General features: G+C 47.9%; 3 protein-coding genes across 5 annotated transcripts in view; all 3 read right to left on the bottom strand.

Annotated features, from left to right (window-relative positions):
- Positions 1-2,057, bottom strand: part of LOC133339415 (DNA repair protein XRCC1-like) — a 29,454-nt gene extending 27,397 nt beyond the window's left edge. The window contains exons 1-2 of the mRNA XM_061547560.1: positions 1,775-2,057; positions 900-1,068 (exon numbers count right to left, since the gene is read on the bottom strand). Coding sequence (XP_061403544.1) covers positions 900-915 — 16 coding nt within the window. The 5' untranslated portion in view covers positions 916-1,068; positions 1,775-2,057. The remainder of the gene's footprint in view (positions 1-899; positions 1,069-1,774) is intronic.
- N6AMT1 (N-6 adenine-specific DNA methyltransferase 1) overlaps positions 1-27,774 on the bottom strand; it is a 164,342-nt gene that overhangs the window by 116,505 nt on the left and 20,063 nt on the right. The window lies entirely within an intron of this gene.
- On the bottom strand, positions 915-26,697 carry LOC133339432 (DNA repair protein XRCC1-like). Its single transcript, XM_061547584.1, has 7 exons — positions 26,586-26,697; positions 20,477-20,566; positions 17,897-18,001; positions 14,204-14,362; positions 9,002-9,085; positions 4,472-4,602; positions 915-1,014 (listed from the first exon to the last, which is right to left on the bottom strand). Exons 1-7 carry the CDS (start codon positions 26,634-26,636, stop codon positions 915-917), a joined length of 720 nt encoding a protein of 239 aa, XP_061403568.1. The 5' UTR covers positions 26,637-26,697.

Below are 27,774 nucleotides of genomic sequence, written 5' to 3'. Positions count from 1 at the left end.
TTTATATGCGTGGCATCGGTTTTATTTTATTATTCATTTCAGTTTTTCTTGAGTAAGAGTTTCATTTTTATCACATTGGTATTTTAAATTAAATATGAAATGTTTTTTTCCTAAAAAGTGGAAAATTTTGGAAATGTTTTTTTCACGAAAAGAAATTGTCACGCACAACGAGTCTGTGTGCAAAATGTCAGCTCGATTGGATCACGGGAAGTGGGTTAAAAAACGACCGAAAGATTTGCACGGTCGTAAGCACGCAAGCAAGCAAGTAAGTGAACTTAATATAAAGGATTTAAATAAAAAACGACCGAAAGATTTGCACGGTCGTAAGCACGCAAGCAAGCAAGCAAGTGAACTTAATATAAAAGATTTAAATAAAAAACGACCGAAAGATTTGCACGGTCGTAAGCGCGCAAGCAAGCAAGCAAGCAAGCGAACTTAATATAAAGGATTTAAAAAGTGGAAGACCTGGAGAAAAATCCACGCGACCACCAAGGGAGAGCGAGAAAGACTGCTCACTCCGAAGATACAGCAGCAGGCAGTCTCAGGATCCGGAGTCGAACCCACGACCTTCTGTATACCAAATTTCGATTCAAAGCTTTCGTGACTGCAGGGATTCATCTTCTTGGTTCTTTCAGTAAAGTCACGTAGAAGGGAAATAATAAAATAATACAAATAAAACATCATAAAATACAATTCTCACGACGTTTCGGCCACAACGCAAGCAGCCGTCCCTCAGGTGAAGAACAGGTCTGTCGGAAAGACAGCGTCTGTATACCAGTCGAGGTAGTTAACATCTCCTCGCCACCGGGTAGCCAGGGTCGGGATCGAACCCACAATTCTGTATACCAGGCGAGGTAGTTAACATCCCCATCTGAGCAGCGCAACCCGGAGACACAAACCTCGTGAAGGGTCCATCAGGAGGCCCTCTCCTCCTCCACCTTGTCCACCTTGTCCACCTTGTCCCCCTCCTCCTCCCCCTCCTCCACCTCCGCCCCACTCGCCCTGCGGCCGCCTCTTCCGTGGTTGGGAGGTCACGGGCAAGTCAAACTTCCTCTTGAGGCACACGGCCTGAGAGCAGAGAGGCACAGGACAGAGACACGGCACACTGAGACAGAGAAACACGGAGACAAACACAGGACACTGAGACAGAGAGACACAGGACAGAGACACGGCACACTGAGACAGAGAGACACTGAGACACAGAGACACGGGACAGAGACACGGGGCACACTGAGACAGAGAGATACAGGACACTGAGACACAGGACACTGAGACACAGGACACCGAGACACAGAGACAGTGAGGTAGAGACACGGCACACTGAGACAGAGAGACACTGAGGTAGAGACACTGAGACAGAGAGACATGGCACACTGAGAATGAGAGACACTGAAACAATGGACGCTAAGACACTGAGACAGAGACACTTAGACACAGACACTTAGACACAGAGACACTGAGACACAGGACACTGAGACAAAGAGAGTCTGAGACAGAGAGACACAGGACAGAGACACGGCACACTGAGACAGAGAGACACGGCACACTGAGACAGAGACACTGAGACAGAGACAGTCTGAGACAGAGAGACACAGGACAGAGACACGGCACACTGAGACAGAGAGACACGGCACACTGAGACAGAGAGACACTGAGACAATGGACGCTAAGACACAGAGACACTGAGGCAGAGACACGGGACACTGAGACAAAGAGAGTCCGAGACAGAGAGACATGGGACACTGAGAAAGAGAGATACGGGAAGTGAGGAGACCTGGGGCTTGATGGTGGAGCTGGGTGAGGAGGGAGACCCAGGTAGATCGCCCAGTGCAGCCCTGGCATAGCTCAGAGCTATGAACACAGAAACAGTCAACAATCAATACCAAATTTTCGATTTAAAGCTTTCGTGACTGCAGGGATTCATCTTCTTGGTTCTTTCGGTAAAGTCGTCACGTAGAAGGGAAGTAATAAAATAATAAAAATAAAACATAATAAAATACAATTCTCACGACGTTTCGGCCACAACGCAAGCAGCCGTCCTCAGGTGAAGAACAGGTCTGTCGGAAAGACAGCGTCTGAATGAACGCTGTCTTTCCGACAGACGCGTCTTTCCGACAGACCTGTTCTTCACCTGAGGACGGCTGCTTGCGTTGTGGCCGAAACGTCGTGAGAATTATTTTATTATGTTTAATTTTTATTATTTTATTATTTCCCTTCTACGTGACTTTACCGAAAGAACCAAGAAGATGAATCAATACCAATACCCGCCATTCGCCAATAAGTAACGGTGACGTCACCACAACGCCTGTGCCAGGCCAGGTGCACGTGAAGTGTCGACGGCTCGCTAACAGGAGGTCTCTGGACAGACCCAGGTGCCATGGGCTGGCTGACCGAGATGACTGGTAGATGTACCAGCAGTACCCCCTACTGTGCCAACTTGCAGCATTTTAGCCGCCCGGCGCTCCGCTCGTTGTTGTGAGCGTCGCTCCTCTGCCCGCAGTTGTTGTTTATGGACAACTGCCTCCAACTGCGCAGTAGCGTCCTTCACGAGCATAGAGGCTGATCATACCGCTGGTACCAGTGTTCGGCAAGTCCACTCGGCTCCACATCCATCAGTCCATCTCTTCTCCAGCCAATGTCGTGCCCGTTTAGCCCCCTCTATGCGGCCTAACAAAAGCTGTTTAGGCATTCGGTGGCTGGGCATGCGGGCTACATGACCCAGCCAATGCAGCCTTGCCTGCCGGAGAAGCTCACCGATGGGACTTTGCCCAGATCTTTCAAGGATTTGTGAGCTCCTCACACAATCAAGCCTGGTTAAATCCAGGATAGATCGTAGGGCAGGCCAGTCTGAATGTTTCTAACCGGCGCAGACGTTCCATTAGAGGCTGTGTCGACCTAGGGGAGGCCCATGACAGGTTCAGCTAATCGTCACTGGTGTTGGCCGCGAGTGCGAATCAAAACTTGGGTCGCCGGGTTCGTAGCGCGGCACGCTAACCGCTACACTACCGCTCCCCACACACCAATACTCGCCATTCGTCACCAAGTGACGTCACCACGGCGCCTGTGCCAGGCTCGGTGAACTTTGAGGCCATGTAAAGCGTGGAATGGTCGCCTGCTAAAAAGCAGGTCATGGGCCAGACCCAGGCGGTATTTCGTTGACAGACCGAGATGGCTGACAGATGCACCTCCGACCTCCATTGTTGCTGTTAGGGCAACTACCTCCAACTGACCATTATTAGCCTCAAGGTGCACCTAGGCTGGCACTGCCAAATAGCATCCTCAACACGCCTTCAGCACAGAGGCCGGTCATCGGCAAGACCAATCAGCTCGACATCCTCCTGTGCCGCACATCTGTCAATCTCTTGTCTAGCTCGTGCCGCGCCCGTTTAGCCTCCTCTGTTCTTTGGTTCTTTCGGTAAAGTGACGTCTAAAGATAAAATAATAAATTAAATAATGGCATATTACGACGTTTCGATTGCAACACAAGCAATCATCATCAGGCATAAAAGAAATAGCAACAAAAATCTAACTAGAAAACTATAGACAGACATACAAGCAGACAGACATCACAAGGACACACGGAGAAAGAACACATATCGGCACAAAGAGAGGGGGTCGTTTCTGTGACGGGGCCTTAAAAACTAAGTTTTTCACTAGAAATCCTTTATATGCGTGGCGGCTAGAGTCCTCTCGTCCTCTGGCTTTAGATGGCTGCCACCTATGGGTCAGATGATTGCCTGCCACCATTAAGCAATTGGTAATTAAATATAAAAAATAAATTCCTAAAAAGTGTAAAATTTTGGAAAAAATTTTTCACGAAAATAAATTGTCACGCACAACGAGTCTGTGTGCAAAATGTCAGCTCGATTGGATCACGGGAAGTGGGTTAAAAAACGACCGAAAGATTTGCACGGTCGTAAGCAAGCAAGCAAGTGAACTTAATATAAAAGATTTAAAAACAGTTTCTTCCCATCCGCTGTTGGCCTCTTCAGCAAGGCCAAGGGCTTAAAATGACTTTTATACTTTAACATTTTATCTACAAAATTGCACCTTGTCATATTTACAACATGTTACCCAGTCATAATGCAAACAAAAAACACAACTCTGATAATGTATGCACTGTCCTTGAAGTTGATTGGTCCACACCCGAGACAGCTGATGCCAGATTTGGAATCAGCACACACCACAAAATTACCTTAAAACCATTGGAATACCTTATGCCAGGCAAAGTGTGTTGACCAGTGTAATAGACTATATACCGTATGCATACGCCACAGCGAAAGTTTCGGGGTGTTTCCACGTAACAGACATTGGGGGATGTCGGGATCGAAACGACGACTCTCCCTGCCTACCAGGCGAGGGAGTTAACATCTCGACAGCACGAGCCCGACTCGGCCATTGTACGCCCGGTGGTGTGGCGGGTGAAGAAGGGGGGGGGGGGGGGGTGACTCTGACTGTGAGGGGCGGGGGTGTGGGGGGGGTGAGCAGGAGGGGGTGACGCTGGCGGGAAGAGAAGAGTCCACCCGGGGCGAGGCAGCCGCCGCCGCTGCTGCTGCTCGGGACGTCGTCACGAAGACGGAACCCGCCCAGTCGCTGCTCCTGCTACTGCCCAGACCCAGGTGGGGGGGGGGGGCAGGGACACAGACGCACGGAGGAGGAGGAGGCGGGGGGGGGGTGAGCAATCCGTGAGGGGAAATTTTTCCCGCCAAGTGCATCGAGCACGAGCTGACGGTGGCCATCCTGGGAGGTTATTGCCGTCTTTGTCGTCAAGACCGTGCGATGTGCGAGAAGCAGCATCATAACATTTATATATATACTGCTGGAGGAATCCGATAAGCTATGAAGCTCTTTTTTTACGGATGGTCCAATACAATACGCACAAACACGGCAAGAGTGCAAAGATTCATCTTCTTGGTTCTTTCGGTAAAGTCACGTAGAATGGAAATAATAAAATAGCAAAAAATAAAAACGTAATAAAATAATTCTCACGACGTTTCGGCCACAACGCAAGCAGCCGTCCTCAGGTGAGGAACGTCAACTTATTTTTTATTATTTCCATTCTACGTGATGACTTTACCGAAAGAACCAAGAAGATGAATCCCTGCAGTCACAAAAGCTTTAAATCGAAAGTGCAAAGTATAATAAGAGGGTTTTTCCCATTTTCTCTGGCAACAAAACTGCAACCTTTTTACAAGGAATCATGTTACTGCATTAACCACAATACTTGTGGTCAAAATGCAAACAAAAAACACACTGATAATATATGCATTTACACTATGAGACCTCCTTTACCAGTGGCAAATATAGTAGTAGGTTTTTACCCTTTCAACTGGTACAAAAACTGACACCTTTATACAAGGCATCATGTTTGCAATAACCACAACACAAGCAGTCAAAATGCAAACAAAAAGAAACAACTCTGATGATGATAATGATATGCACTGTCCTTGAAGTTGATTGGTCCACACCCGAGACAGCTTTCCTTAGAGCCGAGTCTCCATTGGTGTGTATATCATTATTATCATCAGAGTTGTTTCTTTTTGTTTGCATTTTGACTGCTTGTGTTGTGGTTATTGCAAACATGATGCCTTGTATAAAGGTGTCAGTTTTTGTACCAGTTGAAAGGGTAAAAACCTATTACTATTACAATATATGCATTGTCCTCGAAACTGATTGGTCCACATCAAGAGACAGCTTTCTTTGCATTTTGACTGCAAGTATTGTGGTTAATGTAGTAACATGAATCCTTGTAAAAAGGTTTCAGTTTTGTTGCCAGAAAAAAGGGGAAAAACCCTATTATTATATTTTGGTACTGGCAATGGAGGTCTAATGATGTAGATCAGGGGTCGGCAACCTACGGCTCCGGAGCCGCATGCGGCTCTTTACGGGCTGCTTCTTGACGATGAGTACGTATGTACTCAGATGCATTGCGGCTCTTGAAATACTGAATTTTGTACCGAATTGGAAAGAAATGGCTCTTCTTGTTATTTTGGTTGCCGACCCCTGATGTAGATGCTCACCCCGAGCCCTCGTTACTCTGATAGTGCATTGTCTTTGAGCTGTGCGCCTTTTGGCGTCATCTGGTGCAGCACCAATTGAGACGAGGCTCAAAAGAAAGCTGTCTCTGGTGTGGACCAATCAGCTTCAAGGACAATGCCAATATATTAGAGTGTTTTTTGTTTGCATTGTGACCGCAAGTATTGTGGTTAATGCAGTAACATGATTCCTCGCAAAAAGGTTTCAGTTTTGTTGCCAGAAAAAAGGAGAAAACCCCTAGATTTGAAGCTTTCGTGACTGCAAGGATTCACACTCCGGTAAAGTCACGTAGGTACAAGTAAACCCGTAAAAACAAAGTTTTTCAACAAATTCTTTATATGCGTGGCATCGAGTCTGTGTGCAAAATGTCAGCTCGATTGGATCACGGGAAGTGGGTTAAAAAACGACCGAAAGATTTGCACGGTCCTAAGCAAGCAAGCGAACTTAATATAAAGGATTTAAAAAAAAAAATACATGAAAATAACTAAATTAAATTTCGACGTTTCGGAGGCAACACAAGTCTCCGTCTTCAGGTGGGACCGTCAAAGCTAAACTTAGTGTACCACTTGATACAGCACCACGCTCAACATCGGGTCTCTGGTGGCGCAGTCATCGATCGAGGGTCGAATTCGAACCGTGTGTGATCGGCATCGCGCTCGCTGAAAGTATGATGCCTTCAGGGCGGTCGTGTACTCTATACGCAACTGCGCACAATTCTGTGAGTCACTTATAACCGCTTTGTCGTTACTTATTGACAATCGTGGACTCAAACTATTGTCCTATCATCTCGTAGAGTCCCTGGCACGTAAAAATATGCTACACAGTGGCAGTGAGGGTCGCAAAATGCCGATTTATTACTAATAAACCCCAACGATCCGATCGAAATGAGGGATTTAGATCGGATCATTGGGGGGGCACGTGCCACCCCACCCCACCCCCCACTTGACACAGTAAATTTGTCTGTGACGGTCCCACCTGAAGACGGAGACTTGTGTTGCCTCCGAAACGTCGTGATTTTATTTAGTTATTTTCATTCATTATTATTGTATTTTATTATTATTATTTTACCTACGTGACTTTACCGGAAAACAAGTATAACCCGTAAAAACAAAGTTTTTCACTATAAATCCTTTATATGCGTGGCGGCTAGAGTCCTCTCGTCCTCTGGCTTGAGATGGCTGCCACCTATGGGTCAGATGATTGCATGGCAGCATTAAGCAATTGGTAATTAAATATAATTTTTAGTCCTAAAGTGTAAAATTTTGCTAAAAAATTTTCACGAACATTAATTGTCACGCACAACAAGTCTGTGTGGAAAATATCAGCTCGATTGGATCACGGGAAGTGGGTTAAAAAACGACCGAAAGATTTGCACGGTCCTAAGCAAGCAAGCAAGTGAACTTAATATAAAGGATTTAAAAACCTAAGAGTATGAGTGGGAAAAACCCTATTATTATATGTTGGTACTGGCAAAGGAGGTGTAATGAAATAGTGCAAAGTACAAAAAAGGTCTTAAAAATCACCCAACGCACGTACAAATACCAACGAAACCATCCACCATCCTAGCAGGCAAAGGCCACTGGAGCCATTCACTTATTTTTCAGATGCGACCTGGCTACCACAAATGATAGTAGGTCAACCGAAGTGGGCCCAATCATTTGGAAAACTTACGGCAGCAAAAATAATCTTTAAAAATTTCAATGCACGTTGATTCTAAATGTGGAGGGGATAACAAGTATAACCCGTAAAAACAAAGTTGTTCACTCTAAATCCTTTATATGCGTGGCGGCTAGAGTCCTCTCGTCCTCTGGCTTGAGATGGCTGCCACCTATGGGTCAGATGATTGTCTGCCAGTATTAAACAATTGGTAATTAAATATTTAATTTGTTTTCCCTAAACAGTGTAACATTTTGGAATTTTTTTTTCACGAACATTAATTGTCTCGCACAACGAGTCTGTGTGCAAAATGTCAGCTCGATTGGATCACGGGAAGTGGGTTAAAAAACGACCGAATGGTTTGCACGGTCGTAAGCAAGCAAGCAAGCACGCAAGCGAACTTAATATAAAGGATTTAAAAAAGCGGAGGACACGGAGAAAGAAAAAAAAGCACCCGGCCACCACGGGGCAAGAGAGAGAGCAAGCAAGATGCAAACTATATACAGCAGCAGGTGTCAGCGTCTGGGATCGAACCCACGCACTCCTGTAAACCAAGCAAGGTAGTTAACATCTCCTAGCCACCGGGTAGTCAGGGTCGGGGTCAAACCCACGACCTCCTGTGTACCAGGTGAGGTAGTTAACATCTCCTAGTCACCGGGTAGTCAGGGTCGGGGTCAAACCCACAACCTCCTGTGTACCAGGTGAGGTAGTTAACATCTCCTAGTCACCGGGTAGTCAGGGTCGGGGTCAAACCCACAACCTCCTGTGTACCAGGTGAGGTAGTTAACATCTCCTAGTCACCGGGTAGTCAGGGTCGGGGTCGAACCCACGACCTCCTGTGTACCAGGTGAGGTAGTTAACATCTCGTAGCCACCGTGGAATCAGGTTCGGAATCAAACCCACGACCTCCTGTGTACCAGGTGAGGTAGTTAACATCTCATAGCCACCGTGGCATCAGGTTCGGAATCAAACCCACGACCTCCTGTGTACCAGGTGAGGTAGTTAACATCTCATAGCCACCGTGGCATCAGGTTCGGAATCAAACCCACGACCTCCTGTGTACCAGGTGAGGTAGTTAACATCTCATAGCCACCGTGGCATCAGGTTCGGAATCAAACCCACGACCTCCTGTGTACCAGGTGAGGTAGTTAACATCTCCTAGTCACCGGGTAGTCAGGGTCGGGGTCAAACCCACGACCTCCTGTATACCAGGTGAGGGGATGGGTGTCACCGAAGGGATGGGTGTCACCGAAGGGATGGGGGTCACCGAAGGGAGATGGGGGTTCACGGGAGAGGCGCCGGGCTGCACCTGCTTGGCTTGCGGAGCGTCGTCTGTGGAGGAATCCTCAGGGACCGAGTTGAAGCGGATGAACGCGAGGCCATACGCCAGGGACTGGCGTGGAGATGGGGGCGGGGGGGACACGGAGACACAGACACGGGGACACGGAGACACGGAGACATAGACACGGGGACACGGAGACACAGACACGGGGACACAGACATGCAGATATTCAGACACGGACATGGGGACACGGAGACACAGACACGGAGACACAGACACAGGGACACGGAGACACAGACATGCAGACATTCAGACACAAGGACATGGAGACACAGACACGCAGATATTCAAACACACGGACACGGAGACACAGACACGGGGACACAGACACGGACACGGAGACACAGACACAGGGACACAGACACGGAGACACAGACACGGAGACACAGACACGGGGACACAGACACGGGGACACGGGGACACGGAGACACAGACACGGGGACACGGAGACACAGACACGGGGACACAGACATGCAGATATTCAGACACGGACATGGGGACACGGAGACACAGACACGGAGACACAGACACAGGGACACGGAGACACAGACATGCAGACATTCAGACACAAGGACATGGAGACACAGACACGCAGATATTCAAACACACGGACACGGGGACACGGGGACACAGACACGGAGACACAGACACGGGGATACGGAGACACGGAGACACAGACACGGGGACACAGACATGCAGATATTCAGACACGGACATGGGGACACGGAGACACAGACACGGAGACACAGACACAGGGACACGGAGACACAGACATGCAGACATTCAGACACAAGGACATGGAGACACAGACACGCAGATATTCAAACACACGGACACGGAGACACAGACACGGAGACACAGACACGGGGACACAGACACGGAGACACAGACACGGGGACACAGACACGGAGACACAGACACGGGGACACAGACACGGAGACACAGACACGGGGACACAGACACGGAGACACAGACACGGGGACACAGACACGGAGACACAGACACGGGGACACGGAGACACAGACACGGGGACACGGAGACACAGACATGCAGACATTCAGACACAAGGACATGGAGACACAGACACGCAGATATTCAAACACACGGACACGGGGACACGGAGACACAGACACAGGGACACGGAGACACAGACATGCAGACATTCAGACACAAGGACATGGAGACACAGACACGCAGATATTCAAACACACGGACACGGGGACACGGAGACACAGACACGGGGACACAGACACGGAGACACAGACACGGAGACACAGACACGGGGATACGGAGACACGGAGACAGACACGGGGACACAGACATGCAGATATTCAGACACGGACATGGGGACATGGAGACACAAACACAGGGACACGGAGACACAGACATGCAGACATTCAGACACAAGGACATGGAGACACAGACACGCAGATATTCAAACACACGGACACGGGGACACGGAGACACAGACACAGGGACACGGAGACACAGACATGCAGACATTCAGACACAAGGACATGGAGACACAGACACGGAGACACGGGGACACGGAGACACGGGGACACGGAGACACAGACATGCAGATATTCAGACACAAGGACACAGGGACATGGAGACACAGACATGCAGATATTCAGACAAGGACACGGGGACACGGAGACACAGACACGCAGATATTCAGACACAAGAACACGGGGACATGAAGACACAGACACGGGGACACGGAGACACAGACACGGGGACACGGAGACACAGACACGGGGTTATTCACCAGTAGTGTAACTGCGCACAGCCAGGTTGGGAGCAGACATCTCCCTCGCCAAGGGCAGAACACAATTTTCGCAGCTAGGTGGTGGTTCTAGATTTGAAGCTTTCGTGACTGCAAATGATTCATACTATTAGGTTTTTCGGTAAAGTCACGTAGGTAAAAAATAAAATAAAAATAACAAAAGTAACAGAAATAAAATAATTAAACTTAAATAAAATTATTTTATTTCTATTATTACTTGTATTAATTTAAATATAAATTTTAATTTAAAAGTAATAATAGTCCTTATAAAAAAGGTGTCAGTTTTGTTGCCAGATAGAAGGGTAAAAAAACAATTATCATATTTTTTACTGGCAAATGAGGTTCCAATGGTGTAAATGCTTACCCCGAGCTCTCATACTCTGATGGTGCATTGTCTTTGAGTTGTGCGCCTTTTGGAGTCATCTGGTCCAACACAATGTGAGACTAGGCTCTAAGGAAAGCTGTCTCGGGTGTGGACCAATCAACCTCAAGGACAGTGCATACATTATCAGAGTTGTGTTTTTTGTTTGCATTATGGCTGCAGGTATTGTGGTCTATGCAAACATGACTCCTTGTAAAAGAAAAGGTGTCAGTTTTGTTGCCAGATAGAAGGGTAAAAAAACAATTATCATATTTTTTACTGGCAAATGAGGTTCCAATGGTGTAAATGCTTACCCCGAGCTCTCATACTCTGATGGTGCATTGTCTTTGAGTTGTGCGCCTTTTGGAGTCATCTGGTCCAACACAATGTGAGACTAGGCTCTAAGGAAAGCTGTCTCGGGTGTGGACCAATCAACCTCAAGGACAGTGCATACATTATCAGAGTTGTGTTTTTTGTTTGCATTATGGCTGCAGGTATTGTGGTCTATGCAAACAGGACTCCTTGTAAAAGAAAAGGTGTCAGTTTTGTTGCCAGATAGAAGGGTAAAAAAACAATTATCATATTTTTTACTGGCAAATGAGGTTCCAATGGTGTAAATGCTTACCCCGAGCTCTCATACTCTGATGGTGCATTGTCTTTGAGTTGTGCGCCTTTTGGAGTCATCTGGTCCAACACAATGTGAGACTAGGCTCTAAGGAAAGCTGTCTCGGGTGTGGACCAATCAACCTCAAGGACAGTGCATACATTATCAGAGTTGTGTTTTTTGTTTGCATTATGGCTGCAGGTATTGTGGTCTATGCAAACATGACTCCTTGTAAAAGAAAAGGTGTCAGTTTTGTTGCCAGATAGAAGGGTAAAAAAACAATTATCATATTTTTTACTGGCAAATGAGGTTCCAATGGTGTAAATGCTTACCCCGAGCTCTCATACTCTGATGGTGCATTGTCTTTGAGTTGTGCGCCTTTTGGAGTCATCTGGTCCAACACAATGTGAGACTAGGCTCTAAGGAAAGCTGTCTCGGGTGTGGACCAATCAACCTCAAGGACAGTGCATACATTATCAGAGTTGTGTTTTTTGTTTGCATTATGGCTGCAGGTATTGTGGTCTATGCAAACATGACTCCTTGTAAAAGAAAAGGTGTCAGTTTTGTTGCCAGATAGAAGGGTAAAAAAACAATTATCATATTTTTTACTGGCAAATGAGGTTCCAATGGTGTAAATGCTTACCCCGAGCTCTCATACTCTGATGGTGCATTGTCTTTGAGTTGTGCGCCTTTTGGAGTCATCTGGTCCAACACAATGTGAGACTAGGCTCTAAGGAAAGCTGTCTCGGGTGTGGACCAATCAACCTCAAGGACAGTGCATACATTATCAGAGTTGTGTTTTTTGTTTGCATTATGGCTGCAGGTATTGTGGTCTATGCAAACATGACTCCTTGTAAAAGAAAAGGTGTCAGTTTTGTTGCCAGATAGAAGGGTAAAAAACCAATTATCAGAAATAAAATAATAAAAATGAAATAAAATTATTTCATTTCTATTATTACTTTTATTAATTTTAATTGTATTTCTTACCCACGTGACTTTACCAAAAAACCTAAGAGTATAGGTGGTGTTTCGATTTAAAGCTTTCGTGACTGCAAGGATTCATCTTCTTGGTTCTTTCGGTAAAGTCACGTAGAAGGGAAGTAATAAAGTAATAAAAATAAAACATAAGAAAATAATTCTCACGACGTTTCGGCTACAACACAAGCAGCCGTCCTCAGGTGGAGAACAGGTCTGTCGAGTAGACAGATTCTGAATGACACACAATTGCACACACAACTGTCTTCTCGACAGACCTGTTCTCCACCTGAGGACGGCTGCTTGCGTTGTGGCCGAAACGTCGTGAGAATTATTTAATGTTTTATTTTTATTATTTTATTATTTCCCTTCTACGTGACTTTACCGAAAGAACCAAGAAAATGAGTATAGGTGGTGGTTCTCATGGGCAGCTGCGGCAGCAGAAGTCATACTTGGCCTGTCGCACTACCCTCCACTCCAGCTCTTCAATGACACCACATTAAAACTCCGGGTCTTCGACGCGTGTGCGGCGATGGCGCAGACATCGATCGAGGGTCGAATTCGAACCGTGTGCGATCGGCATCGCGCTCGCTGAAGGTGAATGCCTTCAGGGCGGTCGTGTACTCTATACGCAACTGCGCACAATTCTGTGAGTCACTTATAACCGCTTTGCCGTTACTTATTGACAATCGTGGACTCAAACTATTGTCCTATCATCTCGTAGAGTCCCTGGCACGTAATAATATGCTACACGGTGGCGGTGAGGGTCGCAAAATGCCGATTTATTACTAATAAACCCCAATGATCCGATCGAAATGAGGGATTTAGATCGGATCATTGGGGAGGCACGTGACACCCCAACCCCCCCCCCCCCACTGGCTCCACCAGTGGCCCGATTGGACCTGAAAACTCAATTTCCCTGTACAAAAATACGGGTAAATCGTATGGGTTGACAGGCATATCATCTTATTCTTAGGTTGTTTTCCGGTAAAGTCACGTAGGTAAAAACTTTAAATTAATAAAAGTTAAATAAAAATCACGACGTTTCGGAGGCAACACAAGCCTCCGTCTTCAGGTGGAACCATCACAGCACGATAGCTGTATCAAGTGAATTTTTCTCACTTGATACAGCTATAGGCCGTGTACCTAGGCCGTGTCGCTAGGCCGTGTCGCTAGGCCGTGTACCTAGGCCGTGTACCTAGGCCGTGTACCTAGGCCGTGTACCTAGGCCGTGTACCTAGGCCGTGTACCTAGGCCGTGTACCTAGGCCGTGTACCTAGGCTGTAACAGAGTACCAGGACTGTTGGAGTGCTGTTGGAGTGTAATAAAGAAGTTACCTCTACAAGTGTCTCCGGAACCCATTACACATGCAAGCGAGCGAGCGTGTGAGCATACGTGCGTGCATGCGTGTACATGTCCGTCCGTCCCCCCAGGGCTCACCGAGTTGTAGGGCTGCCGGCAGACGACGCGCGCCCGGTCCCAGCGCTGCTCGCGAACCGAGCGGCACAGCAACTCGGGGCCGAACATTCGGACGCGGCTCCTCTGCTGCGAAGAGCGGCTCTCAGCGGGAGACATGAAGCACGAGGCGGACAGCAGCGCCTATGCAGCGGAGATGACGCACACACACACAGTCAGTCAGAGACACACACACACACAGTCAGTCAGAGACACACACACACAGTCAGAGACGCACACACACACAGTCAGAGACGCACACACACAGTCAGTCAGAGACACACACACACAGTCAGTCAGAGACACACACACACACAGTCAGAGAGACACACACACACAGTCAGAGAGACACACACACACACAGACAGTCAGAGACACACACACACAGTCAGTCAGAGACACACACACACAGTCAGTCAGAGACGAGACACACACACACAGAGACACACACACACACAGTCAGAGACGCACACACACAGTCAGAGACACACGGGGGGGGTTGTAGACACAGGGCTAGGCACACAGAGAGATAGACGCAGAGACAGAGATAGACACGGACACAGAGATAGACACACGGAGAGACACAGAGATTGAGACACACACACAGTCAGAGACGAGACACACGGGGGAAGGGGGGGGGTTGTAGACACAGGGCTAGGCACACAGAGACACAGAGATAGACACACAGAAAGATAGACGCAGAGACACAGATAGACACGGACACAGAGAGACACACGGAGACAGAGATAGTCAAGGACAGACACAGATACACAGAGATATACAGGCAGAGAGATAGACACACACAGATACACACACAGAGACACACACAGAGACATTAGACACAGACAGAGTGACCCACAAATAGACACAGAGATGACGCACACACACAGTCAGGAACGAGACACAGGGCTAGACACACAGAGAGATAGACACAGAGACACAGATAGACACGGACACAGAGATAGACACAGAGATAAAGACACACAGAGACAGAGATAGTCAAGGACAGACAGATACACAGAGATATACAGGCAGAGAGATAGACACACACAGAGACATTAGACACAGACAGAGTGACACACAAATAGATAGACACACAGAGCCAACAAAAACAGCTGCCTTTCGCCACTAAATGGCGGTGACGTCACCATGACGCTCGTGCCAGGCTAGGTGCACTTTGAGACCATGTCGAAACCTCTCTGCTGACAGAAGGTCACGTGACAGACCCAGCAGGTGCCGTAGGTTGAATGACTAAAATAAATGCCAAATGTACCAACTGTGCCCCCTACTGTGCCAACTTTGCTCGTTGTTGTGAGCGTCGCTCCTCTGCCCTCCGTTGTTGTTGGACGGCGACTGCCTCCAACTGCCCAGTAGCGTCCTTCACGAGCCTCCTCCACTGAGGCCGATCTTGACACCGCTGGTACCAGTCTTCGGCAAGTCCACTCAACTCCACATCCTCCCGTACCGCATCACTCCATCTCTTCTCCAACCCGTGCCGCGCCCGTTTAGCCCCCACTATCCGGACAAACAGAAGCCGCTTGGGCATGCAGTAGCTGGGCATGCGGGCTACGTGACCCAGCCAACACAGCATTGCCTGCTGAGGAAAGACCCCAGCTGGGCCCCAAAGTGAGAGGGCCAGGAGGTATGCGGTCAACAATGCTTGACTCAGGGAGGAGGACGCCCCTGCCATGCATAGTCCCATGGGATGTTGGCTACCAACAACAAGGCAACTCCTACGACTAATTGGGAATGGGACGCAAGCGTAGGATTGATCACCCTGTAGCTGGCCGCCTTTGGGGAGGGTGTATCGTGTGAAAGGCCGAAACACCCTAGGAACCAAAGGGTCACTACTGACGATGCGCTCCCCAAATTTCACCAGGCTCACTGTTCATGAACTCTTGGAAGTGCTTGCACAAAGGATAGTAACATCTCATCCTGTGTTCTTTGGAATCGGAATTTGCCTGCTGGAGGAGTTTATCGATGGGACTGTGTCCAGATCTTTCAATAATTTGTCAGCTTCTCACATCACACAATCCAGGATGGATCATAGGTAGGCCAGCCTGAATGTTTCTAACCAACGGAGATGTTCCATTAGAGGGTTCCACGTTTCGCAAGCGAATAGAAGGGAGGGCATTACCGTGGCCGAGAAGACATGAAGCTTCGTGTAGAGTAACAGACCAGGTAGCTTCCACACAGCGTTACGCAGCCAATGATAAAATGTCGCCGAACTGATTCGCAGTGAGACCTGTGCTGTCAAATTGGAGCTGGTCATAAGCACACTGCCCAGGTATGGAAACCTATCTACTCTCTCCACAAATGCTCCAGTGGAGTTTTTGATGACACAAAATACATGGGCAGGTGCTTAGTTTTGGACGGGCTGATGGTAAGGCTCCACCTCTTAGTGGCACGCTCCAGGTTCATCATCAGCACCTCCACTCCTTCTTAGAGTGAGCAGCAATCACCAGACCATCACCATACATAACATGGTTGACCAATAGAAAGCCATTTATCGGCGGCACCCGGGCATCCATCAACCTCCCATTGTATCTGGACCAGATGGAGATTCCTTCGTACAACCATAGAAGGCTTCTTGGTTCTTTCGGTAAAGTCACGTAGAATGGAAGTAATAAAATAATAAAAATAAAACATAATAAAATAATTCTCACGACGTTTCGGCCACAACGCAAGTAACTGTCCTCAGGTGGAGAACAGCGTCTGTCGAGGAGACAGATTCAGACCGTCTCCCCGACAGACGCTGTTCTCCACCTGAGGACGGCTGCTTGCGTTGTAGCCGAAACGTCGTGAGAATTATTTAATGTTGTTTTATTTTTATTATTTTATTATTTCCCTTCTACGTGGCGACTTTACCGAAAGAACCAAGAAGGTGAATCCCTGCAGTCACGAAAGCTTTAAATTGAAACATAGAAGGCTTCTCGAACTACATGGTCGAAAAATATGTCAATCGTGTAGGTGCCAGAGGACATCCCTGTCGCACCCCAAAGTTAACAGGGAATGCCTCCGACTCCCGGTCACGCATCTTTACCTGTGCCTGCCTACCATCATGAAGATCATTAATGATTAACAAGGACAAAGATCCCCCGTATAGCCTCAACAGACTGTTGGGTCAGGTGCTGTTAGCGAGCATCTATGAAGGCCGGCACGGCACACGAGGGGGTGGGTGGTCAGCACCAAGCCCGGCCGTCTTTGTCTCCTCAGTGGCGATGTTTACACACCGCACCAGGTACTCATTTGTGGCCGAGGCGACCTAGGGGAGGCCCAGGACCGGTTCAGATAATCGTCACTGGTGATGACCATCACAGCCATCACCATCACAGCCATCACCATCACTACCATCACAGCCATCACAGCCATCACCATCACAGTGAGCGGGAATCAAAGTTGGCATGCCGGGTTCGAAGCACAGTGCGCGAGCTGCTACACTACCGCTCCCCACTTAATGACTAACTCACACACTTACCCACTCACACCCACTCACACTCACTCACACTCACAATCACTCACTCACACTCACACTCACTCACACTCACTCTCACTCACTCTCTCTCACTCACACTTTCACTCACACTCACTCTCTCTCACTCACACTTTCACTCACACTCACTCACACTCACTTTCACTTTCACTCTCTTTCACTCACACTCACTCACTCACACTCACCTGGAAGTCCGAGTCATTGGAGGAGGAGTTGCCCACGAGGATTTCCACGAAGGCCGATCCCTCATTCCCAACATCGACGCTGAGAATTTTCTCAGCCTTCTCAAACTGGACACGGGGACACAGGGAGACACACAGGAGGGCAGACATGTGAGATACAAGGGGTCATATGTAGACAGAAACACACGAGGACGCACACAGAGGCACGAGGTCTGCCAATAGAATCCAGTGGCACCATGGTGGCTAGGAGATGTTAACTACCTCGTCTGGTGTACAGGAGGTCGTGGGTTCAATCCCAACCCTGATGCCTGCTGCTGTATATTTGGAGTTTGCGTGTCTCTCATCATGGTGGCTAGGAGATGTTAACTACCTCGCCTGGTGTACAGGAGGTCGTGGGTTCAATCCCAACCCTGATGCCTGCTGCTGTATATTTGGAGTTTGCGTGTCTCTCATCATGGTGGCTAGGAGATGTTAACTACCTCGCCTGGTGTACAGGAGGTCGTGGGTTCAATCCCAACCCTGATGCCTGCTGCTGTATATTTGGAGTTTGCGTGTCTCTCATCACGGTGGCTAGGAGATGTTAACTACCTCGTCTGGTACACAGGAGGTCGTGGGTTCAATCCCAACCCTGATGCCTGCTGCTGCTGTATATTTGGAGTTTGTGTGGCTCTCGCTCTCCCCGTTGCCGTGTGGATTTTTCTACGGGTCCTCCAGTTTTTCCCTCCTTATTTAGAATCAACGTCGCACATTTAGACTATTTGGCCGCTACTATAAATATCCGGTTATTGATGATGATATTAGCCACTTCGTTAAGCTATCATTTGTGATATCTGGTTTGCTTCTGAAAAAGACCCACATAGCGCAGTGGGACCTTATCCACTGGTACAAATAAAAATAAGTAAAACCCGTAAAAACAAAGTTTTTCACTATAAATCCTTAATATGCGTGGCGGCTAGAGTCCTCTCGTCCTCTGGCTTGAGATGGCTGCCACCTATGGGTCAGATGATTGCATTGCACCATTAAGCAATTGGTAATTAAATATAATATTTTTTACTAAAAAGTGTAAAATTTTGGAAAAAAAATTCACGAACATTAATTGTCACGCACAACGAGTCTGGGTGGAAAATCTCAGCTCGATTGGATCACGGGAAGTGGGTTAAAAAACGACCGAAAGATTTGCACGGTCCTAAGCAAGCGAGCGAGCGAACTTAATATAAAGGATTTAAAAAGTCGTAATTAATGGTAGAATCAGCAATTCCAGGCCGGGACGAGAGCCGGTCTCCGCTCATCTCTGCTCCCCTAACTCCGGGATGAGCCAGATGAGGAAATTCCACATTCCCCCAACGGGGACACAGACTCTCCTTATCGGGCGGCGCAGGTGCCGGGTTTATCCGCCCGGTGGCAGCGGCGGTGTTGATGGTGGTGATGGTGGTGATGGTGATGATGGTGGTGATGGTGGTGATGGTGATGATTAGGATGATGATGGTGGTAGTGATGGTTGGTGATGGTGGTGATGGTGGTTGGTGATGGTGGTGGTGATTAGGATGATGATGGTGGTGATGGTGGTGACGGTGGTGATGATGGTGATGATTAGGATGATGACGGTGGTAGAGTGATGGTGGTGGTGATGGTGGTGATGGTGATGATTAGGATGATGATGGTGGTAGTGATGGTTGGTGATGGTGGTGATGGTGGTTGGTGATGGTGGTGGTGATTAGGATGATGATGGTGGTGATGGTGGTGACGGTGGTGATGATGGTGATGATTAGGATGATGACGGTGGTAGAGTGATGGTGGTGGTGATGGTGGTGATGGTGATGATTAGGATGATGATGGTGGTAGTGATGGTTGGTGATGGTGGTGATGGTGGTTGGTGATGGTGGTGGTGATTAGGATGATGGGATGATGGTGGTGATGGTGGTGACGGTGGTGATGATGGTGATGATTAGGATGATGACGGTGGTAGAGTGATGGTGGTGGTGATGGTGGTGGTGATGGTGGTGGTGGTGGCGGCAGTGATGGTGGTGACGGGGGTGATGATGGTGATGATGGTGATGATTAGGATGATGATGGTGGTGGTAGAGTGATGGTGGTGGCAATGGTGGTGATGGTGGTGATGGTGATTAGGATGATTAGGATGATGATGGTGTTGATGGTGATGATGGTGGTAGTGATGGGGATGGTTGGTGATGTTGGCAATGGTGGCGATGGCGGTGATGGCGGCAGTGATGGTGGTGATGATGGTGATGATTGTGATTAGGATGATGATGGTGGTAGTGATGGTGATGGTTGGTGATGTTGGCAATGGTGGTGATGGCGGTGATGGCGGCAGTGATGGTGGTGATGGTGTTGATGGTGGTGATGTCGGTAGTGATGGTGATGGTTGGTGATGTTGGCAATGGTGGTGATGGCGGTGATGGTGGTGATGGCGGCAGTGATGGTGGTGATGGTGTTGATGATGGTGATGATTAGGATGATGACGGTGGTAGTGATGGTGATGGTTGGTGATGTTGGCAATGGCGGTGATGGCGGCAGTGATGGTGGTGATGGTGGTGATGGTGCTGTGGGTGCTGTGGGTGACACCTGGAGGATGAAAGAGGCCTCCTTCTCCCCGGGGAGGCAGCGCCACTTGCGGTGAGCATCGCCGCTGAGAAGATTGTCCACACGGTGCAACTGGGGGGGAAACCACAACACCCACCATAACCACCACGGCCACATCCACCACCACTACAACCACCAGCACCATAACAACCATCACAACAACCATCACAACACTCACCACCACCATCACAACACCCACCACCACCACATTCACAATCACTACAACCACCACAAATAGAACCACCAACACCATAACAACCATCACAACACCCACCACCACCATCACAACACCCACCACCACCACCACGACCACATCCACCACCACTACAACCACCACAAATAAAACCACCAACACCATAACAACCATCACAACAACCATCACAACACTCACCACCACCATCACAACACTCACCATAACCACCACTATCACCAACACAATCATGACCACAACACCCACCACCATAAATAGAACCACCACCACAACAACCACCATAACCACCACTACAGCCACTATCACCACAACACCCATCACCACAAGCACCACAAATAGAACCACCACCGTAACCACCACCACTATAAGCACCACAACAACAACCACTATCAGCACCACAACTATAACCACTTTAACCAACACCACAACCACTACCAATAGAACTACCACGATAACCACCACCACTACAGCCACCATCACCACCACCACTACCACCATGACAATCACCACAACTATAACCACTTCAACCAACACTACAACTACTACCACTATAACCACCACCACTACAGCCACTATCACCACCACCACTACAGCCACTATCACCACCACCACTACCACCATGACAATCACCACAACTATAACCAAAGATAAACACTTTGAAGTGAAGCACAGCTAACGATTTCGATTGTTACTATTTCGATTTAGAACGAATACTAACGCTCGATGCGTGTGCGCTGTGATGATAACATTGTCCTGCTCCCGTACAGAAGACTCGGCCCACTATAGTGGATAGCAGAGGCACGCCAATCAAACTCAATCAAACTCTGCACACCGTTGAAAATATATTGCAACTACTGTACTGTAGAGGCGATCACGCCGATTTCGGATTAACCCGACGAGAGATTTTTTCGGTTTAAGCATGTGACTTGTAATAAACATTTCCAAGAATAACAATGTACAACTAGATTATTAATTCGGGCTTCAGGGAAAACCTACGAGTTATTAATTTAGACTGGTAGGAACGAAGTGAACCAGCCTACAATAGATTATATCGTCCGTCCGATGTCCGATTAGGTGTAGCAACATCGCCCCCTACTGCAAACACTTGGCAGGACCCTACAAAAACCTTTGGACTCAGTGAGGCTTTCCTGGCTAAACAAGTGTAATAATACATGATGTTTATATTCTTTGGTTATTCGTTCCTACCAGCCCACCCCGCAGGGACCTGTTTTCAAAATCTCAGGTGCGCGGTTAATCCACAAATGACTTTCAATCTAGGCGATTTAAAATTGCATAGCCTCCAGCGGCTTCCTAATATCTAAGCTCCAAAGTTAAGATTCCTAATATCTGTTGATATGCAAATTCCTTTGTCAAGGCGCCCTTCCCCCTCTAACCCAGCAGCTTAAATATACGCTGCCAAGCTTGGTGGTACTCATTCAGACGCTTTCTTTCCGACAGACCTGTTCTTCTGAACGCCACCAAGCTTGGCAGCGTATATTTAAGTATATATTTAAGTATATACGCTGCCAAGCCTGGTGGTGTTCATTCAGACGCTGTCTTTCCGACAGCCCTGTTCTTCTGAACACCACCAAGCTTGGCAGCGTATATTTAAGTATATATTTAAGTATATACGCTGCCAAGCTTGGTGGTGTTCATTCAGACGCTGTCTTTCCGACAGACCTGTTCTTCACCTGAGGACAGCTGCTTGCGTTGTGGCCGAAACGTCGTGAGAATTGTATTTTATTATGTTTTATTTTTTTTATTTTATTATTTCCCTTCTACGTGACTTTACCGAAAGAACCAAGAAGATGAATCCCTGCAGTCACGAAAGCTTTAAATCGAAAAAAAAAGATGATGATGTTGATGATGATGATGTTGATGTTAATGATGATGATGTTCATGATGATGTTAATGATGATGATGTTAATGATGATGTTGATGTTAATAATGATGTTAATGTTAATGATGATGATGTTGATGATGATGTGAATGACGCTGTCATTCCGACAGACCTGTTCTTCACCTGAAGACGGCTGCTTGCGTTGTGGCCATAACGTCGTGAGAATTGTATTTTATTATGTTTTATTTTTATTATTTTATTATTTCCCTTCTATGTGATGACTTTACCGAAAGAACCAAGAAGATGAATCCCTGCAGTTACGAAAGCTTTAAATCGAGAAATAACTAAATTAAATCACGACGTTTCGGGCGCAACACAAGCGTCCGTCATCAGGTGGAACAACCACAGCAATAAACGATTGCTGAAGTGGGCAAAATGGCTGATGTGACAAGAGGCTAAGTAGGTAAGAGAGGGGGAAATAAAATAGCAAAATAAGATTTTGCTGCCATGAATGTCTAAATGATGAGCCACTTTGTTGAGCTCTCATCATGCGCCAAGTTGCTTCTTAAAAACAAGTTAATAGCTCAGCGGGTTTCGTCGCCTCATAGAATGGGGATGGTTTAGTTCTAGTTGTACGTTTCGATTTAAAGCTTTCGTGACTGCAGGGATTCATCTTCTTGGTTCTGTCGGTAAAGTCATCACGTAGAAGGGAAATAATAAAATAAAAAAAACCAACATAATTATTAAACATGTTTTATTTCTATTATTTTAATAAAAATAATTATTAAACGTAATTATGTTTTATTTCTATTATTTTAATAAAAATAATTATTAAACATAATTATGTTTTATTTCTATTATTTTAATAAAACATAATTATTAAACATAATGATGTTTTATTTCTATTATTTCAATAAAAATAATTATTAAACATAATGATGTTTTATTTCTATTGTTTTAATAAAAATAATTATTAAACATAATGATGTTTTATTTCTATTATTTTAATAAAAATAATTATTAAACATAATGATGTTTTATTTCTATTATTTTAATAAAAATAATTATTAAACATAATTATGTTTTATTTCTATTATTTTAATAAAACATAATTATTAAACATAATGATGTTTTATTTCTATTATTTTAATAAAAATAATTATTAAACATAATGATGTTTTATTTCTATTATTTTAATAAAAATAATTATTAAACATAATGATGTTTTATTTCTATTATTTTAATAAAAATAATTATTAAACATGTTTTATTTATATTATTTTAATAAAAATAATTATTAAACATGTTTTATTTCTATTATTTTAATAAAACATAATTATTAAACATTATTATTATGTTTAATTTCTATTATTTTATTATTTCCCTTCTACGTGACTTTACCGAAAGAACCAAGAAGATTCTAGTTGTATGGTTTAGGTGACTTGTTTGCCTTGTACTTTGCGCTACTGTCGTGTTTTGTATTACTTGTTGGTGTACATTCTTACCCGGCCCGACTAAACCATCTGTAGAAAAGAGCTTTATAGCTGATAATTGTTTTTTAACCCTTCTATCTGGCAACAAAATGACACCTCCTTCCGATTTAAAGCATTCGTGACTGCAGGGATTCATCTTCTTGGTTCTTTCGGTAAAGTCACGTAGAAGAGAAGTAATAAAATAATAAAAATAAAACATAATAAAATAATTCTCACGACGTTTCGGCTACAACGCAAGCAGCCGTCTTCAGGTGAAGAATGAGACACTGCCAAGCTGGGAGCTTATATATAAGCTGAGTTGGGGGTGGAAGAAGAGCGCCTTAATATAAGCTCCTAGCTTGGCAGTGTCTCATTCTTCACCTGAAGACGGCTGCTTGCGTTGTAGCCGAAACGTCGTGAGAATTATTTTATTTTGTTTTATTTTTATTATTTTATTACTTCCCTTCTACGTGACTTTACCGAAAGAACCAAGATGACACCTTGTAAAAACGTGTCAGTTTTGTTGCCAGATAGAAGGGTAAAAAACCAATTATCATATTTTTTACTGGCAAATGAGGTTCCAATGGTGTAAATGCTCACCCCGAGCTCTCATACTCTGATGGTGCATTGTCTTTGAGTTGTGCGCCTTTTGGCGTCATCTGGTCCAACCCATGTGAGACTAGACTCTAAGGAAAGCTGTCTCGGGTGTGGACCAATCAACTTCAAGGACAGTGCATATCATTACCATTATCAGTTGTTTATTTTTGTTTGCATTTTGACTGCTTGTGTTGCGGTTATTGCAAACATGATGCCTTGTAAAAAAAGGTGTCAGTTTTGTTGCCAGATAGAAGGGTAAAAAAAACAATAATCATATTTTTTTACTGGCAAATGAGGTTCCAATGGTGTAAACGCTTCATAGCTCATCGGATTCATCCTGGAGTATCATTATTCTGATTCAGGGGTTTTCATTGTGCACAGCTGCCAAATACCTCGCGTCAATATGAGAAATCTCGTAGCATCAGCAGCACGAGATGTTCCACGGGGAAACTGCTGATAAGCTTCAGCAGATCGAGGTCGCTATCGAAACAGTGTCTCCCCAGGTAAGATGGCCGCCCCATCACGCGAAGCCTCCCCAGGTAAGATGGCCGCCCCGCTCACGCGAAGCCTCCCCAGGTAAGATGGCCGTCCCACACACACGGACGCATGCGAAATCTTCCCCAGGTAAGATGGCCACCCACACACACGGGCGCATGCGAAATCTTCCCCAGGTAAGATGGCCGTCCCACACACACGGACGCACGCGAAATCTTCCCCAGGTAAGATGGCCGCCCACACGAAATCTTCCCCAGGCAAGATGGCCGCCCACACGGGCGCACGCGAAATCTTCCCTAGGCAAGATGGCCGCCCACACGAAATCTTCCCCAGGCAAGATGGCCGTCCCACACACGGGCGCACGCGAAATCTTCCCCAGGCAAGATGGCCGCCCACACACGGGCACACGCGAAATCTTCCCTAGGCAAGATGGCCGCCCACACACGGGCACACGCGAAATCTTCCCTAGGCAAGATGGCCGCCCACACACGGGCACACGCGAAATCTTCCCCAGGCAAGATGGCCGCTCACAGACGGGCACACGCGAAATCTTCCCAAGGCAAGATGGCCGCTCACATACGGGCGCACGCGAAATCTTCCCTAGGCAAGATGGCCGCTCACACAAAATCTTCCCTGGGCAAGATGGCCGCTCACACGAAATCTTCCCTAGGCAAAATGGTCGCCCACACACGGGTGCACGCAAAATCTTCCCCAGGCAAGATGGCCGCCCACATACGGGCGCACGCAAAATCTTCCCCAGGTAAGATGGCCACCCACACACACGGGCGCATGCGAAATCTTCCCCAGGTAAGATGGCCACCCACACACACGGGCGCATGCGAAATCTTCCCCAGGTAAGATGGCCACCCACACACACGGGCGCACGCGAAATCTTCCCGAGGTAAGATGGCCACCCACACACACGGGCGCATGCGAAATCTTCCCCAGGTAAGATGGCCACCCACACACACGGGCGCATGCGAAATCTTCCCCAGGTAAGATGGCCACCCACACACACGGGCGCATGCGAAATCTTCCCCAGGTAAGATGGCCACCCACACACACGGGCGCATGCGAAATCTTCCCCAGGTAAGATGGCCACCCACACACACGGGCGCATGCGAAATCTTCCCCAGGTAAGATGGCCACCCACACACACGGGCGCACGCGAAATCTTCCCGAGGTAAGATGGCCACCCACACACACGGGCGCACGCGAAATCTTCCCCAGGTAAGATGGCCACCCACACACACGGGCGCATGCGAAATCTTCCCCAGGTAAGATGGCCACCCACACACACGGGCGCACGCGAAATCTTCCCTAGGCAAAATGGCCGTCGCACGCGAAATCTTCCCTAGGCAAGATGGCCGCTCACACAAAATCCTCCCCAGGTAAGATGGCGGCCCGCGCTCACGAACCCTGGTGAGAGGGGTGCGAGGGGTGTGTGCGAGGCTGCACCACGTGACCCGCACTCACCGGATCCTCACTGCTGCACGACACCACGTGACGCAGCTTCACGGGCGGCATGCTCGAGACGGGGAGGGGAGGTGGCTGAGGTGAGGGGGCTGAGGTGAGGGGGCTGAGGTGAGGGGGCTGAGGTGAGGGGGCTGAGGTGAGGGGGCTGAGGTGAGGGGGCTGAGGTGAGGGGGCTGAGGTGAGGGGAGGTGAAGGGAGGGGAGGGGAAGGAGGGGAGGGGAGGGGAGGTGAAGGGAGGGGAGGGGAGGTGAAGGGAGGGGAGGGGAGGTGAAGGGAGGGGAGGGGAGGTGAAGGGAGGGGAGGTGAGGTGAGGGGAGGTGAGGTGAGGTGAGGGGAGGCTGAGGGGAGGGGAGGTGAGGGGAGGGGAGGTGAGGGGAGGGGGCTGAGGTGAGGGGAGGTGAGGTGAGGAGGTTGAGGTGAGGGGAGGTGAGGAGGTTGAGGGGAGGTGAGGGGAGGTGAGGTGAGGTGAGGGGGCTGAGGTGAGGGGGCTGAGGTGAGGTGAAGGGAGGGGAGGGGAGGTGAGGGGAGGTGGTGAGGAGAGGGGAGGTGGGGAGGTGAGGGGAGGGGAGGGGAGGTGAGGGGTGGGCACCCAGACCCCGCCTCTCGCGAGACTTGGGCTGTTGTTGGTGTTGAGCGAGACCCACCCCCCTCCTCCTCCTCCACCGCTTCACGAGGCGCGCGAGGTGAGAAGAGAGGGGCGAGCGCGATGGGGGAGAGGAGGAGGCAGCCGCGAGGGGGTTGGAGAGCGAGGGAGGTGGTGGTGGTGGGGGGGTAGGAGCGTACGAGACCAGAGTTAGTGAGGGATGAGCGCGGACTCCCCCCCCCTCCTCCTCCTCCGTTACTGCGAGTCGCGTTGAAGGTGGAAGCAGCAGTAGCAGCAATAGAAGCAGCAGTAGCAGCAATAGAAGCAGCAGTAGCAGCAATAGAAGCAGCAGTAGCAGCATCAGCAGTAGCAGCATCAGCAGCAGTAGAAGCGCGCCATCCCCCCTCAGTGTTTGCTTCGCGTACAGCGGAAGTGACGTCAGCGCGACCCCGCCCGGTTCGCTTTTCCCGCCTTTTCTCTGGCGTCTGAGGGGGTCACGTGGGGTCCCCCCCCCCCGCCTCGCGCGGGGAGGGTGGGGGGGGGCTCTGTGTCACGTGGGTGAACTAATCAACGTGGACGTGCGCTGAATGAACTAATCAACATGGA

Source organism: Lethenteron reissneri, unplaced genomic scaffold (assembly GCF_015708825.2).
Source record: "Lethenteron reissneri isolate LAM-NWPU_2019-01 unplaced genomic scaffold, ASM1570882v1 scaffold_1864, whole genome shotgun sequence".
Classification (NCBI taxonomy): Eukaryota; Metazoa; Chordata; class Hyperoartia; order Petromyzontiformes; family Petromyzontidae; genus Lethenteron; species Lethenteron reissneri.
Note: the sequence above shows the minus strand (reverse complement) of the source record. Positions and strands in the feature narration are given on the sequence as shown.

What these genes read in the sequence shown, in the direction of transcription:
- LOC133339432 (XM_061547584.1), bottom strand. Translation starts at nt 26,636, where the DNA reads ATGCCGCCCGTGAAGCTGCGTCACGTGGTGTCGTGCAGCAGTGAGGAT. An exon ending in CCAATGACTCGGACTTCCAG is followed by an intron (nt 14,363 to 17,896) that starts GTGAGTGTGAGT and finishes TCCGCTGCATAG; the next exon opens with GCGCTGCTGTCCGCCTCGTG. An exon ending in ACGCTCCGCAAGCCAAGCAG is followed by an intron (nt 4,603 to 9,001) that starts GTGCAGCCCGGC and finishes TCTGGGCAGTAG; the next exon opens with CAGGAGCAGCGACTGGGCGG.